The following is a 15,520-nucleotide window of genomic DNA, read 5'->3' on the forward strand; positions in this document are numbered from 1 at the left end:
AGGCTGGGCTGTTTTCCCTGGAGCGCCAGAGACTGAGAGGTGACCTTATAGAGGTTTACAAAATTATGAGGGGCATGGATAGGGTAAATAGACAAAGTCTTTCCCTAGGGTTGGGGAGTCCAAAACTAGAGGGCATAGGTTTAGGGTGAGAAGGGAAAGATATAAAAGAGACCTAAGGGCAAGTTTTTCACGCAGAGGGTGGTATGTGTATGGAATGAGCTGCCAGAGGAAGTGGTGGAGGCCGGTACAATAGCAACATTTTAAGAGGCATTTGTATGGGTATATGAATAGGAAGGGTTTGGAGGGATATGGGCCAAGTGATGGCAGGTGGGACTAGATTGGGTTGGGATATCTGGTCGGCATGGATGGGTTGGACCGAAGGATCTGTTTTCATGCTGTACATCTCTGACTCTATGTTATTAGGTAAAGAGCCTGTTACTGCAGTAGGAAGGAGGATATTCTGGAAAAGATTTCAAATGAGGCTTTGTGGATAGAGCCTAGAAATAAACAGACAGACACACCACCCAATCAGCATGTAGTAGAGGAGCAGATACATAGACAATTCACTGAGATGTGCAAAATCAATAATAGGGTAACCACATTAGGAAACCAAATTCACTAACATTAATTGGGATAATCATAGTGAAATGGGTTTAGAGGGGACAGAGTTAAAAATTATTGAGGTGAGCCCTTTATATCAACTCACAGAGATGAATAAGGGATGGTGCAGTGCTGCACTTGATTCTGGGGAAACAAAGCTGGTCCAGCTGACAGTGAAATTGTTTTGGATTAGGGGAAAGCAGATTTTATTGAAATAAGGCAAGAACTGGCCAAAGTAGACTGGAAACAATTATTGTTGGATAAATTCACAGCAAAATGGTGTGACGGGGAGGGACGTTGGTTCAAAATGGAACTGGTGAGAGTACAGGCCCAACATGTTCCTTTTTGGGAGAAATATGGGTATAGCAAGCCCAGACAACCATGGATGTTTATGAATATTCAGCTTTGGATAAGAAGGAAAAGAGAGACGTTTAACAGGTACAAAGGGAACAAATCAGTGGGTGAACCTAAGAAAGTAAAGATCAGGAATAGTCAATATGGCTTTGTCAGAGGGAGGTTATTCCTAACAAATCCAATTGAATTTTTCAAGAAAGTGATCAGGTGTGCAGACAAGGGTGGTGCAATTGATGTCATTTATATGGATTTCGTCAACGCCTCTGACAAAGTATCATATGATGTGCAGGTTATGTGGATTGGCCATACTAAATTGCTTATAGTGTCCTGGAATGTGCAGGTTAGGTGGATTAGCCGTGGGAAATGCAGGGTTACAGGGATAGGGTAGGTGGGGTTGGATTGGGTGGGATGCTCCTCAGAGGGCCACTGTAGACTCAATGGGTCAGATGGCCTGCTCCTATGTTGTGGAGATTCAATTACTCTATATGAGAGACTCTATGACTCTATGATGAGGTAAAAGCACGTGGATTCCAGGGTAACTCGACAAGTTGGAACCAAAATGGACTTAGTAGTATGAGACAGAAGATGGTGGTAGAAAACTGCATGTTTATTTGAGAGGAGGCCAGTGTCCAGAGGTAGGTCCTTTATTGTTTGTGATGTATATAAACAATAGATAAGAAAATATGTAAGGTTTACGGTTGGTAAGTAAGTTTAGAGATGTAATAAAGATTGACTTAGTGATTGACAGTGAGGAAGAAGGTGTTAAATTACAGAAGATAGAGATGGATTGGTCAGGTGGTAGATCACCGACAGATGGAATTAACCCTGATAAATGTGGAAGCACTTTGGAAGAAGTAACAAAACAAGGGAGTACTCGATGAATGGCAGGACACTGGGAAACTCAGAGGAATAGAAAGATCTTGGGTACTTGTCAACAGATCCCTGAAAGCTCAGGATAGGTTAAGAGGGGAGTTAAGGCAGCATAAGGGACCCTGACTTTGTCAGTCATGGCATAAATTATTAGGAGTAGAGAGTGGGGTGCTGAAAAATCTCAGCAGGTCAGGCAGCATCCGAGGAGCAGGAGAATCGATGTTTTGGGCAATAGCCTTTCATCAGGAATGAGGCTTGTGAGCGGAGGGCATGGAGGGATAAATGAGGGGGGGGGAGGTGGGGCTGAGGGGAAGGGAGCTGAGAGTGCAATAGGTAGATGGAGGTAGGGGGTAATGGTGATAGGTCGGAGAGGAGGGTGGGAAGGAAGATGGACAGTTAGGACATATCACAAGGGCGATGCTGAGTTGGAAGGTTGGAACTGGATAAGGTGGGGGGGAGGAAAAATGAGGAAACTGATGCCCCTCAATGATGCCCTTTAGCCCATCTCATCCACTTCCCACACCTCCATCCTCAAACCCCACCCCAACCCCCCAGTCCTCACCTTCCATCCCACCATACTCCGCATACATTGCATCATCCTCCGCCATTTCTGCCACCTACAAATGAACCCCACCGCCAGAGATATATTTCCCTTCCCTCCCCTATCCACTTTTCATAAAGAACCATTCCCTTTACCACTCTCTTGTCAGGTCCATGCTCTCCCTCCCACTCGGCCAAGGACATGCAGGTCCTGGGCCTCCTCTATTGCCATACCCTAACCATCTGACACCTGGAGGAAGAGCACCTTGGGGTCCTCCAACTATACAACATCAATGTGGATTTCATCAGTTTCCTCATTTCCCCCCACCCACCCCCACTTATCCCAGTTCTAACTCGACAACGCCCTCATGATCCGTCCTACCTGTCCATCTTCCTCCCCACCTATCCACCCCAGCCTCCTCTTTGACCTAGCACCATTACCCCCACCTCCATTTACCTATTGCGCTCTCAGCTCCCTTCCCCCCCAGCCCCACCCACCACTCATTTATCTTTCTAGCCCCTCGGCTCACAGCCTCATCCCTGATGAAAGGCTATTGCCCGAAACATCGATTCTCCTGCTCCTCAGATGCTGCCTGGCCTGCTGTGATTTTCCAGCACCCCACTCTCAACCCTGATCTCCAGCATCTGCATTCTTCAGTTTCTCCTAATTAATTATTTGGAAATGAGAGATTATGTTGGTGCTGTAGATGACTTGGTTAAACCACAGCTGGAGTACAGTGTGCCGGTCTAGGAAGGATGCACTGGAGAGGGTGCATAGGAGATTTTCTAGAGTGGAGTAGTTTAGCTATTAAGAGAGGCTGGATAAGCTCAGATTGATTTCTTTAAGCAGGGAAGGCTGAGGGTGTGTGAATGACTGGGCTAGAGTGGATAGAAATCAGCTGTTCCCTCTTTTGAAGGGTCAATGGCAAAGGTGAAATGTAGGGGGTTGAGAGGGGATTTGAGCAAAACCTAAGGGTGTGATGGGAATCTGAAATGCGCACTGCCTGGGAGTTGGGGGAGGGAACCTCATAACATTTGAAGTGTCATAACATACAAGGCTATAGGGTAGATTAGGTGTGTTTTTTTTAATCGGTGCAGACTCAGTGGCTGAAAGGGTTACAGTAGGATTCTATGACTCCTGAACTTAAGATGCAGCAATTGAACAACTCTGTGGTGAGTATCCCAGCAAACTTCATATTTGACTAACAACCTGATGAGCCCTTATTGCCACCTTTGCAGTTTACTGTTCGTTCATCCTTACAAGAAAGTGAGATTATTGGAAGCTTAGTGTTGGATATAGGCTTTAGCCTTAGAGGATGGTCTGCATCTTACTAAAAATGTGATCATCACAACTTACAAGAAACGAATGCATTTGAAAGTGTTATAATCAGCACATGATGCATGGCCTTCACCTGGCTTCTTGAATACATCGTTACTTGACATCCATTCTTGGAGGCTCACTGAGCAGCAAATACCACTTCCAGCTACTTACTGACCAGTTTGAGTATGGTATCATAGCAGTTTTGTATCTGGACTAGTCATCCAGAAACCTCAATAAATGATCACGGAGAGAAATCTATCATCCCTATGCCCTCTGGCCAAATGTGACCCCGATCCACAACAATGCAATTGACTCTTAACTTCCCCCTCAAATAGCCCAATAAGTCATTCAGTTCTTTTGAACCAAATAGCTCACCACCGCCTTCTCAAGGACAATTAGTGATAAGCAGCAAATGCCTGTGATGTCCATATCCTATGAATACATTAAAAAACATTCATTGCCAATTGCCGTGATTGGATAACCACAAAATGGGGCAACTTTCTAGAGCACCACCTCCTTCAACAGCAACAAGCATTGCTGCACATGTATATAGCATTTTTAACATTGTCAAAGCTTACTGGAATGTCAGCAAACTCGATTCAATATTGAGCCACGTAAGATTTTAAGACCTAAAGGTAGTTCGGCAAAGTGAGTGGTGGTGGGTGAACAGGACTTGCTGCAAGTTAGGACACTGGTAACAGAATTTTGGGTGGCCTCAAATTTCTAAAGCATGGAATGTGGGAGGTGGGCTTAGAGTGCACTGGGATAGTTCAACATCAAGATAACAAATCTGTAGATAAGGATTTCATCAACAGATGAACTGAAGCAGAGAAGTGTCATGTGATGTTACAAGAGGGCAATAGGAAGTTATGGTGATGTTGCAGATATGTGTTTGAAAGTGTATCATTATGATGCCAGGTTTGTGAACAGTCTGGTTCCTTCTCGAAGAGTTGTCTGAAAGAGGGATGGACTCCGCAATAAGGGAATAGTTTGTGGTAAAGACCCCCCCAAAAAATAGCCTTTTATCTTCCTGTATTTGGTAGACAAAAATTTCTGCTCACTCAGAACTGAATGATGAACAACTGCTTGGCAGTTCCAAGACAAGAAGATGTTGTGAGACATGGTGGGAAGATAGAACTGGCTGACATTAACTTGTATATGAAAATGAAGGCAACAGTTTACAGTGATGTCGCTGAAGGATGGAATTTAGATGAGAAATAGAAGGAAACATCTTTGAGACAAACTAAAGCAGATGGAATGGGGACAAAAGTTATTATTGGTGATTATCTGGCTAGAGCTAGATAGGTAAGAATTGAACGAAGCAATAGCAATCGCATCCAGTTGGACAGCAGTGGACAGGCACTAGAAGAGGTCACAGTGATCCTCAAACCAGACAAGTCGAGAAGCCTCAGCAGGTTTCCTGAACCCACTGACCTGCATTTCTATCAGTGCTGACTCAATGACCAGAATTTTACCAGTCCTTAGTCAATTGGCTGAGATGTGGGAAGGCATCAGGACCATGTCATTTTGTCAGCAGTAGAATAGCTGTCAGACTGACTATCCACACAGGATCCCAATAAACCTATTTGAGTGCTTACTTCTGGGCCACTTGTAGCCTCTGCCTGCCTTTTACCTGGGATGAACAAGACAATTAAGTGAAACCTCAGGCTATGTAGGGGTTCTCCTTTTGTGGGCGCTCTGCAGTTAATGGCATCAGTGGCTGCCGCACAATAGAACTGTTTGGGTAACACAAACCACAAACTCTCTCCCTGGGTTGCTGCCTAACCCCAGCATCTCCCCAAACTCAATCAACACACTTCACGCCTGCCCAGAGGTTGAGAAGCCCACTGCCCCCTCCCCCATGTCTGCAGTCTCAGTAATATCAACCGGTAGGCAACTGAATTGGGGTCATCTCCCGCTTTTTGACCTTGATAGCAGGATTCCTGCCATCATGAGAAAATAATGTGGAGGAGCTGCTGTTGGACTGGGGTGGACAAAGTTCTAAAGTCGCACAACTCTAGGTTGTAATCCAACAGATTTATTTGGGAGGACCAGCTTTCGGAGCGTTGTTCCTTCAGGTAGCTGTGGGAAAAAGTAAACCCAATATGACTACAGCTGACTTCTCACCAACATTTTACAATCATAGTGTCAACTGCAAGTTCATACAAAATGCATATGAATGGAATTGTAAACATGTACATGAAATGGTTTGTGTGGAAACTGGGAAAAAGAATTGCATTGATGCATGAGTGATGCTATGTTGAGAGTGGCTAAGATATCTTGTAGATTTGAGAGATTGAGTAGAATGGACCTATAGACCCAAGAGTTTAGAAGGAGAATCCTTTAAAATTCAAAGAGTAGTTCGGAAAATAGATGCTGAGGTGCTTGTCTTCTGGCTGAGAGTCTAAAACTGGTAGAGGTTGAAGTAAGCCATTTAGGATCAAGACGAGATGGATGTTCCTCTCAGCAGGGTTGTCAATCTTTTGAATCTTCTTTCGTACAAGGCTGTAAATATTCATCATTCAATATATTCAAGATTAAGCTTTGTAGATTCTTGGCATCAAGAGATCTGGGGATTGAGTGGATATTGGCGTAGAAGCTCAGAGATGATCATCTTGAATGACCAGTAAACATAATGTACCAAAAGACTTAATCCTGCACCTAATTTTTATTTGCTGATGCAAATGCAAAAGGTGGTTTACTCTGCAGTTGACTCCATTTTGCTTATGCATGAGTGCTTGAAATGATCACTGGGTGCTAATGTTTCATTCCCTCCTCTCAAACACACAAAACTTGCTGCCAAAACAAAGGATTCTCAAAAAATTCTTTATGCATGTCTTTGCTGCTTGTGGTATTCATATACAGTATTAGCATAAAAGCTGTCAATGTGCTGTGAGCAGTGAATTTACTACAAACAGACAATTAAACCAAGCGCAAATGTTAGCTCAATGAATCACATAGTTACGACTGAGATGATGGTTGCAGAGGCTGCGACCAAAATACATTATTGCTCCTATTAAACTGACAAACTCCACAAGCACATTCTTAACACAAATATTGTTTACACAAAGCTTGGTTGTGTTGAAATTGATAGAAAACATATTTTCTGTAAAACCCAATACTATATAAATTTATGCTTCACACAATATTTTGTAGTGACTATTGAGGTATTGCGCTTGAAGTGAGAGGCAATGAGAAACTTAATAAAAATGAAGTCTCTTTTTACTGTTTTCTATAAATATGTCAGAATGTTTGTTTGTGATTGTATGTCTGATGGACATACTCTAAAAACAGATGAAGGTTAAAAGCAAATTGAAAATCTGTAAATCTCTTAATCTGGCGAATGTATGAAAGATGTTTGTATATTATTTATGTTCATACTAATGTGACATTGTTCTTGTTGAATAGAGTGTGTGGAGCATGCTCCTGAAATGAAAGCAGAATCGGCAGCAACATTCACTGCATCACAGGTTTCTGCTGTAACATCCTCCAGACTTACACATCAGCAGCCAGCCACACAAATAGAAAGCAAGGTGCCTTATGATCATCAGTTGGAACTAAGTACCAAAACTGGCAGAACTGAAATAAGTGAAGGGATCCCAGAGTTCTCTACTGGAAAAGCAATGTCTATTAAAGAAAGGTAATGATGAACTAATTGTGCAATATTCTATAATAGTCTAGATTTGTTATCCAGCCGCGAGCTGAGTTTTAAAATGCTGCTGATCTCCAAATGGAAATATAAATGTGAAATATTTATATATACTGATAAATGGTTTAGATGTAGTACCTTAATGCATGCAGACTTATTCTTGTCCTTTGTTCTAGTTTCTTGATGGCATTGCTACCTGTGAGGTAATGTATACATCGCTTTGCGGTTTTATAAAGTAATCGTGTTCAAATATTTTGCAGGAGACAAATTATGCGTTAACTTGAAGTTTCTTAGTTTAGTGAACAAATCAAATGTATAGTTCAGTTTCACTTGTGACCAGCTACTGAAATTTTAACACTGAAGAATTGTAGCAAACTATTTTTCTCTAGGTGGTACTAACAAGAATGCCTTTTGCTTTATCAGAGTAATAAATGTTTTGCAAAATTCAGCATCTATACTCAAATGCTCTCTGTAATAGAAATGCTTAGAGATTAAAATATTAGAAAGTATTAGAAAGGTGTGTATTTTGTCATTAAAAATCATTGCAACAGTTTTGACAGTAGGAGTGTTACAGGCATCTGTGTGCTGCATATAATACAGCCAGATCATTGGTTTTAAGTTTTCAACCACTGAACATGTTCTTTACTTTAGAGGTGAAGACCCTTTGTCAGAACATATTGCTGACATAGACTTTGAGCCACTGATGTAAGTCTGTATTTTCTTAGTGCTGGCAAACCCACTGTATTTTGCTGACATTTTCTATTTAAATTTTAGGTCGTCTTCATCTTCCTCCATTTTCTCACTTTTTTTTTGTTTTTGCGTGTCTCTACCTGATTCTTTTTCCCTATGTTATATATGCTTCTATATCACTGATGTTTTGCATGCACAAATAAGTAAGAGTCAGTTATTAAGCCAGCAGGTTCCTTCTGGTGAGTGCCATATCTGTTTGTTTTCATCCCTGTCATTTTCTTTCAGCTTTTGAAGATTAGTTTATCTTTCAGCTTTGTATTGATGAAGAGTATATATTTGAAATCGTTATGGATACTGACTGACCCACTATGTACTTCCACTATTTTCTGTTTTATCTCAGATTTCCAGTATTTTTTAAGATTATTTTTACTTTCAGTGTGGTTAATATCCAGGTTAGCAAATTGGCATACAGCTGTTTTGCAGATGTAGATGCTGATGTTTTGTTTTGAAAGCTGCAAAAGGTACAATACTTTAAAAGCTTGAATTATTTTTGTAAATGTTTACTTTAGAGTGACCTGCTAGGGATTACTTTTGAGTTAATGCAAGCAAGCACCAATTTCTGATGCAAGTCATTTGCGAAATCTTGGCAATCTTCCAGTAGTACAGCATAAATGATTGCTTGCAGATTCTGTTCACTATATTTGGTAATTGATTTCTCGTGTCCATAACAAGGTCTAAAATTTCTCTGTCCATAAGCATTGTTCAACACTCTGATACTTCACAAATAGTTTCTACACTTCTCAGATTCTTTACTTCATTTTGATCAGGAACGTATATTGACTTATTTTAAATTGATAATTGTAAAGCATTAATATTTAAGCATTTAGTTCCATTGAATCAAACTGTAATATTTATATGCTGAGTGTAGTAGTTACTGGCCATCCCTTTAACTCACCTTAGAAACATGTAGGATGGTTGGAAAAACTTCACTTAATTTTGTGGCTTTAAAATGAAGTAACTCTGCCAATGTTGAATTGTATTTAAGGTACAGTTTTTTTTCTCTTGAGCAATGAGTCACTCTTAACAGATTATTAAGGTTTGGATATTGAGCAATTTGGAAGACTTAAGTATCAAAATTACAGGTTTGGAAAAAAATCTTCCTCCTAACTGAATTGTGAATTTGGGATGTACATTCGAGGCAAAGCAGTTTTTAAAAAAAAATGGGTTGAATAATTACTTTTAACTTTGACTCCCTTAGTGACTACGTTAATTTATTCATCGAGTAACTGAGCCAGTGGGTGCAGAGGATTATAATTAACAATATAATTACCCTTTAGCAAGATGCTGGTATACTATGCTAATCAGTCCGACATGCCCTGAGAAGGAATATTGTTGAGATTCATTCCTGCAGGTGGTCAATTGTTCTGGGAGATGTCTAAAACACTAAATTTTTAACTATTTTTCATACTCTTCCTTTCTGTCTCTTTATTTTGTCTTTTGTTTTCCCCCACGCTCTAGTACATCCACAATAGTTCCCTTCCACTCGGATGCAGGCTGTGGGTTCTGTTATTCTCAGAAGACCTTTGCCATCCCTTTCTTTGATCACATGTCCTGGAAGTTGAGGCAAAAATCGTGTGATTGGAACACTGTCAGAAAAAGTCTAATAATTCATAGAATTCTTATGGTTAGCTCACAGAAGGAGGCCATTCAGTCCATCATGTCTATAGATATTCTTCGCAAGTGCAACTCAGCTGGTCCCATTACCCCACCATTTCCCTTGCAATCCTGCAATTATTTGTTCTTCAGATGATTACCAATTCCCCTTCAAAAGCTCACAGTTGTGTCCATCTATCTTGTACTTTCAGGGTATGCATCTCATAGCCTAATGATTCGCTACATTAGTCATATTACTGTGTCATATTAATTCTTGGCAACTATGCAAAACATATGTCCTCCAGATTCCAACCCTTAAGCCAACGGGAATAACTTGTCTCTTATCTATTCTGCTGGACTCTCATTACTTTGAACACCTTTTATTAAATCTTGTCTCAACCTCTTTCCTTTATAGAAATTGCTCCATCTATCCATGTGGCAAAAGTATTTAATCCCTGAAACTACTCTGAAGAACTTTTTGTGCAACCTCTCTGAAGCTGTCATCTGCTCTCAAAGTGTGGTGTCAAGAATTGGATGTGCAGTAAGATGTGCACTCCAACAATATTTCACCCATTATTATCTAAATTATCTCAATTTTTTTTTTATTTGCTCGTGTCATGGTGCAAGCTTAAGAAAACTTGGCTTCTGTTTATTGGAAAAATGCAATTGCATAAGTTTGATTTGCCTCATATTTCAAGTAAATAGAACCTTTGCTGTTTTTGCAGCTGTGAATATTTAATAGATCAAGTTCTTTCTCTCTTGCCCCCCAAAAAGAATTGGCCTTGCCGTCTTGTTATTTTCTTTGCGGGGCCTTCATGTTGCTTTGGTAATTAAGGCATGACCAGTGATCCAATTTAAAATTCAGAATGTTTCTTACCAAAATATTTAGTGTCCAAGTATCTGGCACACAATATTAGTTGGCATGGGGATTTATTTTTAAGAGATCTGAAAATAGATTTTTTTTTAAATTAGCACATAAAGTGGTTACTCATGTCAGCTATTGAGGCTGCAAAAATCCTAAATTTATTTTGTATAATAAAGAAACAACGACCCTCCAAACCATTGCTTTGCTTTGATCTTCTATCAATTCTGTACAAAATGTATTGAGCAAGTAAGATTACTGAAATTAAGAAATGTGGCTTCATAAAATTTTATTCAAAAATTCTAGATGTTATATTCAAATATAAAGGTTCCAATTCATAGACTAGAGACTGGAAATACATTTGTGTAATGGCACAGCATAGACTTGCATTAGTTCACTTGGGCAGGCCTTGATAACCGTGAACATATATGAATAGGCAGAACTAAGCCTGTTCTCTCCTAGAAATGTTGTAACTTAAAAGTCATGAATCTTCTGAACTATTGGACCTTCTACATTCATAATATTGAATATTTCAATTTCTCAACAATGTAATCTACCTCCTCTATTGGTGATTGTGCTGCTTAAACCTGATCCTGTGACTTACGCCAGGACCTTTTTTCCCCCAGGATGGCTTTGCTTAAGAGAAGTGGAGAAGAAGACTGGAGGAACAGAATTAACAGGAAGCAGGATAATGGCAAAGTGACCAGAACCAGTCGCTGTACTCAGTTTCAAGAAACAGAACATTCTTATATTAAAAAGGTAATGCTGCTTACAAAATAAAATGTTGCATAAATTGTTTCTAACAGAGTAAATAGCAAAAGCACATTCCTTCTTTTATGGTTTGTGACTTTGGAATTTAAGGGTGGAATGTCATACAAAAACACATTATGTGGTTTTCGAAGCTGGAGAGAGCTGAATGGTTAGTGACACAATAAAAAGAAGCGAGAACCTAAAATTATGAAGCACCTGAAACTGATTTAGGCATTTCTGATGAATCGCAGAAGATCAGTGTATGAGTCACAGAGGGTTAGTGCGGAGGTATAGCAGGAAATGAGGAAAACTATGAAATTGTTATTGTTTATTTAGCGGGCGATGAATACGAAAATAAAGTGGTTATGATTCTGCTTGGCATTATTAAGATCACATTTAAAAAACTGTGTGCAGTATTGATCTCCTTATTGAAGGAAGGATGATGATACATTGGAAGCAGTTCAATTAATGTTTATTGGAATAACCGCTGAAATGGTAGGTTGCCTTCTGAAGAAAGGTTGAACAGGGTAGGTTTGTATGCACTGGATTTTAAAAGAGTAAAGAGGCAACTTGATTGAAACATTGTAAGATCCCTGAGGGATCTTAACAGGGTGGATCTGAAAAAGATGTTTCGTCTTGTGGGAGATTATAGAACTAACGGCCAATATTTAAAGATAAAGTCTTACTATTTTAAGACCAAAATGTGGATAAATTATTTCTCCAAGAGTGTTCGGTGGCTTTGGAGTTTTCCAAAAGGGTGTGGAAGTAGAGGCTTTGAATTTTTCTAAGGCTGAGACAGATAGATTCTTGATTATCTGTGGAGTGAAAAGTCCAGTAGGGGTACATGTCATAGAGATGTACAGCATGGAAACAGACCCTTTGGTCCAACTTGTCCATGCTGACCAGGTATCCCAACCCAATCTAGTCCCATCTGCCAGCACCTGACCCATATCCCTCCAAACCCTTCCCGTTCAAAGAACAAAGAAAATTTACAGCCCAGGAACAGGCCCATCGGCCTTCCAAGCCTGAGCCAATACAAATGTACTGACTAAACCTGTCGGTCAGTTCCTAAGCATCTGTATCCCTCTGCTCCCCACCTATTCATGCTTCTGTCCAGATGCATCTTAAAAGAATCTACCAGGCCTGCCTCTACCACTTCTGCTGGCAATATGTTCCAAATGCCCACCACCCTCTGTGTGAAGTACTTGCCGCATGTATCCCCCTTAAACTTTCCACCTCTCACCTTGAAAGCATGATCTCTCGTTATTGAATCCTTCACCCTGGGAAAAAGCTTGTCTCTATCCACCCTTCATGATTTTGTAAACCTCAGTCAGGTCTCCTCTCAATCTCCTCCTCTTTTCTAGTGAAAATAAACCTAATCTTCTCAACTTTTCTTCATAGTTAGCACCTTCCATGCCAGGCAACATCCTCGTAAACCACCTTTGCACCCTCTTCAAAGCGTCCACATCCTTTCGGTAATGTATCGACCAGAACTGTACACCATATTCTAAATGCGGCCAAACCAATGTCTTGTACAATGTTAACATGACTTGCCAGCTCTTAAACTCAATACCCTGTCCAATGAAGACAAGCATACTATAAGACTTCTTGACCACTCTATCCGCCTGTGCAGCAACCTTCAGGGTACAATGGACCTGCACTCCCAGATCTCTCTGCCCATCAACTTTTCCCAAGGATCTTCCATTCATTGTATAATTCGCTCTAGAATTCGTCTTGTCTAAATGCATCATCTCACGTTTGTCTGGATTGAAAGCCAATGGCCACTTTTCCGCCCAACTCTCCAGTCTATCTATATCCTCCTGTATTCTCTGACAGTCCCTTATGCTTTCTGCCATTCCACCAATCTTTGTGTCATCTGCAAACTTGCTGATCATACCAACAGTGCCCTCTTCCAGATCATTTATGTATATTTCAAACAACAGTGGCCCCAATACCGACTCCTGTGGAACACCACTGGTCACCCTTCTCCATTTCAAGAAATCCCTTCAACTCCCTTCTCTGTCATCTGTTGATCAACCAGTTCTTTATCCACCTAGTTAGAACACCCTGCACATCATGTACCCGTCCAGATGCCTTTTAAATGTACTAGCCTCCACCACTTCCACTGACAGCTCATTCTACACATGCATCACCCTCTGAGTGAAAAACTTGCCCCTTAGGTCTCTTTTATATCTTTCCCCTCTTACCCTAAATCTATGCCCTCTAGTTCTGTACTCCCCCACCCCAAAGAAAAGGCCTTGTCTATTTACCCAATCCATGCACCTCGTGATGAATGTGGAGAAATCCGAAAGGCTTATTGAATGGCAAGACGGGCTGAAAGGGTCAAGTGGCCTATTCCTGCTTCTAATTTGTATCTTTGTATGATATGCAGGAACAACTCCCATCCTCTTATTCAAAATAATGCCCAAGGACCATTATATCCACCTGAGAGATGGACTCACTTCTCATCTAGAGGCAGTAACACAACAGTAATGATGCTGGACTGATAATCTAGAAATCTGGATGAATGCTCCAGAGACAGGAGATCAAATTCCACCTCAGTTACTGAGAAAATATCATAGTCATACAACACAGAAACAAACCCTCAGTCTAATTCATCCATGCCAACCAAGTTTCCCAAACTAAACTAGTCCCATTTACCTGCGCCTGGTCCATATCCTTATAAACCTTTCCTATCCATGTTTATGTTTAAATGTCTTTTAAGTGCTGTAACTGTAACTGTTTCTACCACTTCCTCTGGCAGTTCATTCCATGTACGGACTGTATTCTGTGTAAAGAAGTTCCTGCTCAGTCCCTTTCAAATCTTTCTCTTCTTGCCTTAAAAATATGCCCCCTAGCTTTGAACTCCCCTACCCTAGGGTTTAGACTTTTGCTCTCAACCTCATCTTTGCCCCTCATGGTTTTATAAACCTCTACAAAGTCATCCCTCAACCTCCCAATCCTGTGAAAGAAGTTCCAGCCTCTCCCTATAACTCAAATTCTCCAGCCCCAGTAACATCTTGATAAATCTTTACTACACTCTCTCCAAGTTAATAATATCCTTCCTATAGCAGGGTGACCAGAACTGTACACAAGAAGGTAACTAGTGAATCTGAAATAAAATGCTTGTCTCGTTAATGTTGAGCATCAAAATGCTTGTTTAGTGTATAAACCCCAATTGATATGCTAATGTATTTCCAGGGATGAAATCTGCTACCCTTTCCTGGTCTGGCCTAAATCTAACTCCAGATACACAACAATGTGACTGACTCATTGTTCCCCTTTGAAATGGACAAGTATGCCACTCAGTTGGATGAAAACACTATGTAGGAGCAGGAATGGGCCATTGGGCATCTTGAGTCTGGTCCACCATATTAGGTCACAGCTGATCAACCATCTCAATGCAATATGCAATGATATCCCTCAATGTCATTGGTAGATAGAAATCTATCGCTCTGTATCTTGAACTACTTAATGACTGAACTTCCACAGCCAAAGATTCCTCACTTTCTGGTTGCAGAAGCTCCTCTTTATCTCTGTCTCAAATCTGAAACTGTGCCCCTGGCTCTGAACCCCACAGCCAGGTGAAACCTCTGTTCTGCATAAACTCTCTTTATCCCATTAAAAATGTTGTAAGTTTCTCAGAGATCACCTCTCATTCTTCTAAACTCCACAGCATACAAGCTCTATCTCATCAATTGTTCCTCATAGGACAGTCCCACCATCCCAGGAGTCAGACTGGTGAATCTTCGTTGCATTCCCTCTGTGGCAAGTAATCTTTACTTGGGCAATGGGACCAGATGTGTACAAGACTAGTGGGCTATACAATTGAAACAAGACTCATTTGCTCTTATCCTCAAATCTTCCAATAATAAAGGCCGCTGCTGCAAATGTGTTGCTGGTCAAAGCACAGCAGGTTAGGCAGCATCTCAGGAATAGATGCCTAACCTGCTGTGCTTTGACCAGCAACACATTTGCAGCTGTGATCTCCAGCATCTGCAGACCTCATTTTTTACAATAATAAAGGCCAACATGCCATCTGCCAGATGAATTGTTTACTACATCTCTTTTATTATTCATTCATGGATTGTGGCTAAATTACTGAATCAGGTGGGTTTCTACAGCATTTGACAGTGACTACATGGTTGTCATTAGACTAGTTTTTTTTTCCAATTTTGTTTATTGAATTCCAGTTTAACCATCTGCCATGGTTGGATTCCAATCTATGTCC

General features: G+C 40.6%; 1 protein-coding gene across 9 annotated transcripts in view; it reads left to right on the top strand.

Annotated features, from left to right (window-relative positions):
• The window catches only part of svila (supervillin a), a 354,707-nt gene that overhangs the window by 240,889 nt on the left and 98,298 nt on the right, over positions 1 to 15,520 (top strand). For all 9 annotated transcript variants that reach the window (XM_060825046.1, XM_060825048.1, XM_060825050.1 and 6 more), the window contains 2 exons: positions 7,094 to 7,325; positions 11,166 to 11,298. In XM_060825046.1, the coding sequence (XP_060681029.1) occupies positions 7,094 to 7,325; positions 11,166 to 11,298 (365 nt within the window). The remainder of the gene's footprint in view (positions 1 to 7,093; positions 7,326 to 11,165; positions 11,299 to 15,520) is intronic.

Source organism: Hemiscyllium ocellatum, chromosome 5 (genome assembly GCF_020745735.1).
Source record: "Hemiscyllium ocellatum isolate sHemOce1 chromosome 5, sHemOce1.pat.X.cur, whole genome shotgun sequence".
NCBI classification, from domain to species: Eukaryota; Metazoa; Chordata; class Chondrichthyes; order Orectolobiformes; family Hemiscylliidae; genus Hemiscyllium; species Hemiscyllium ocellatum.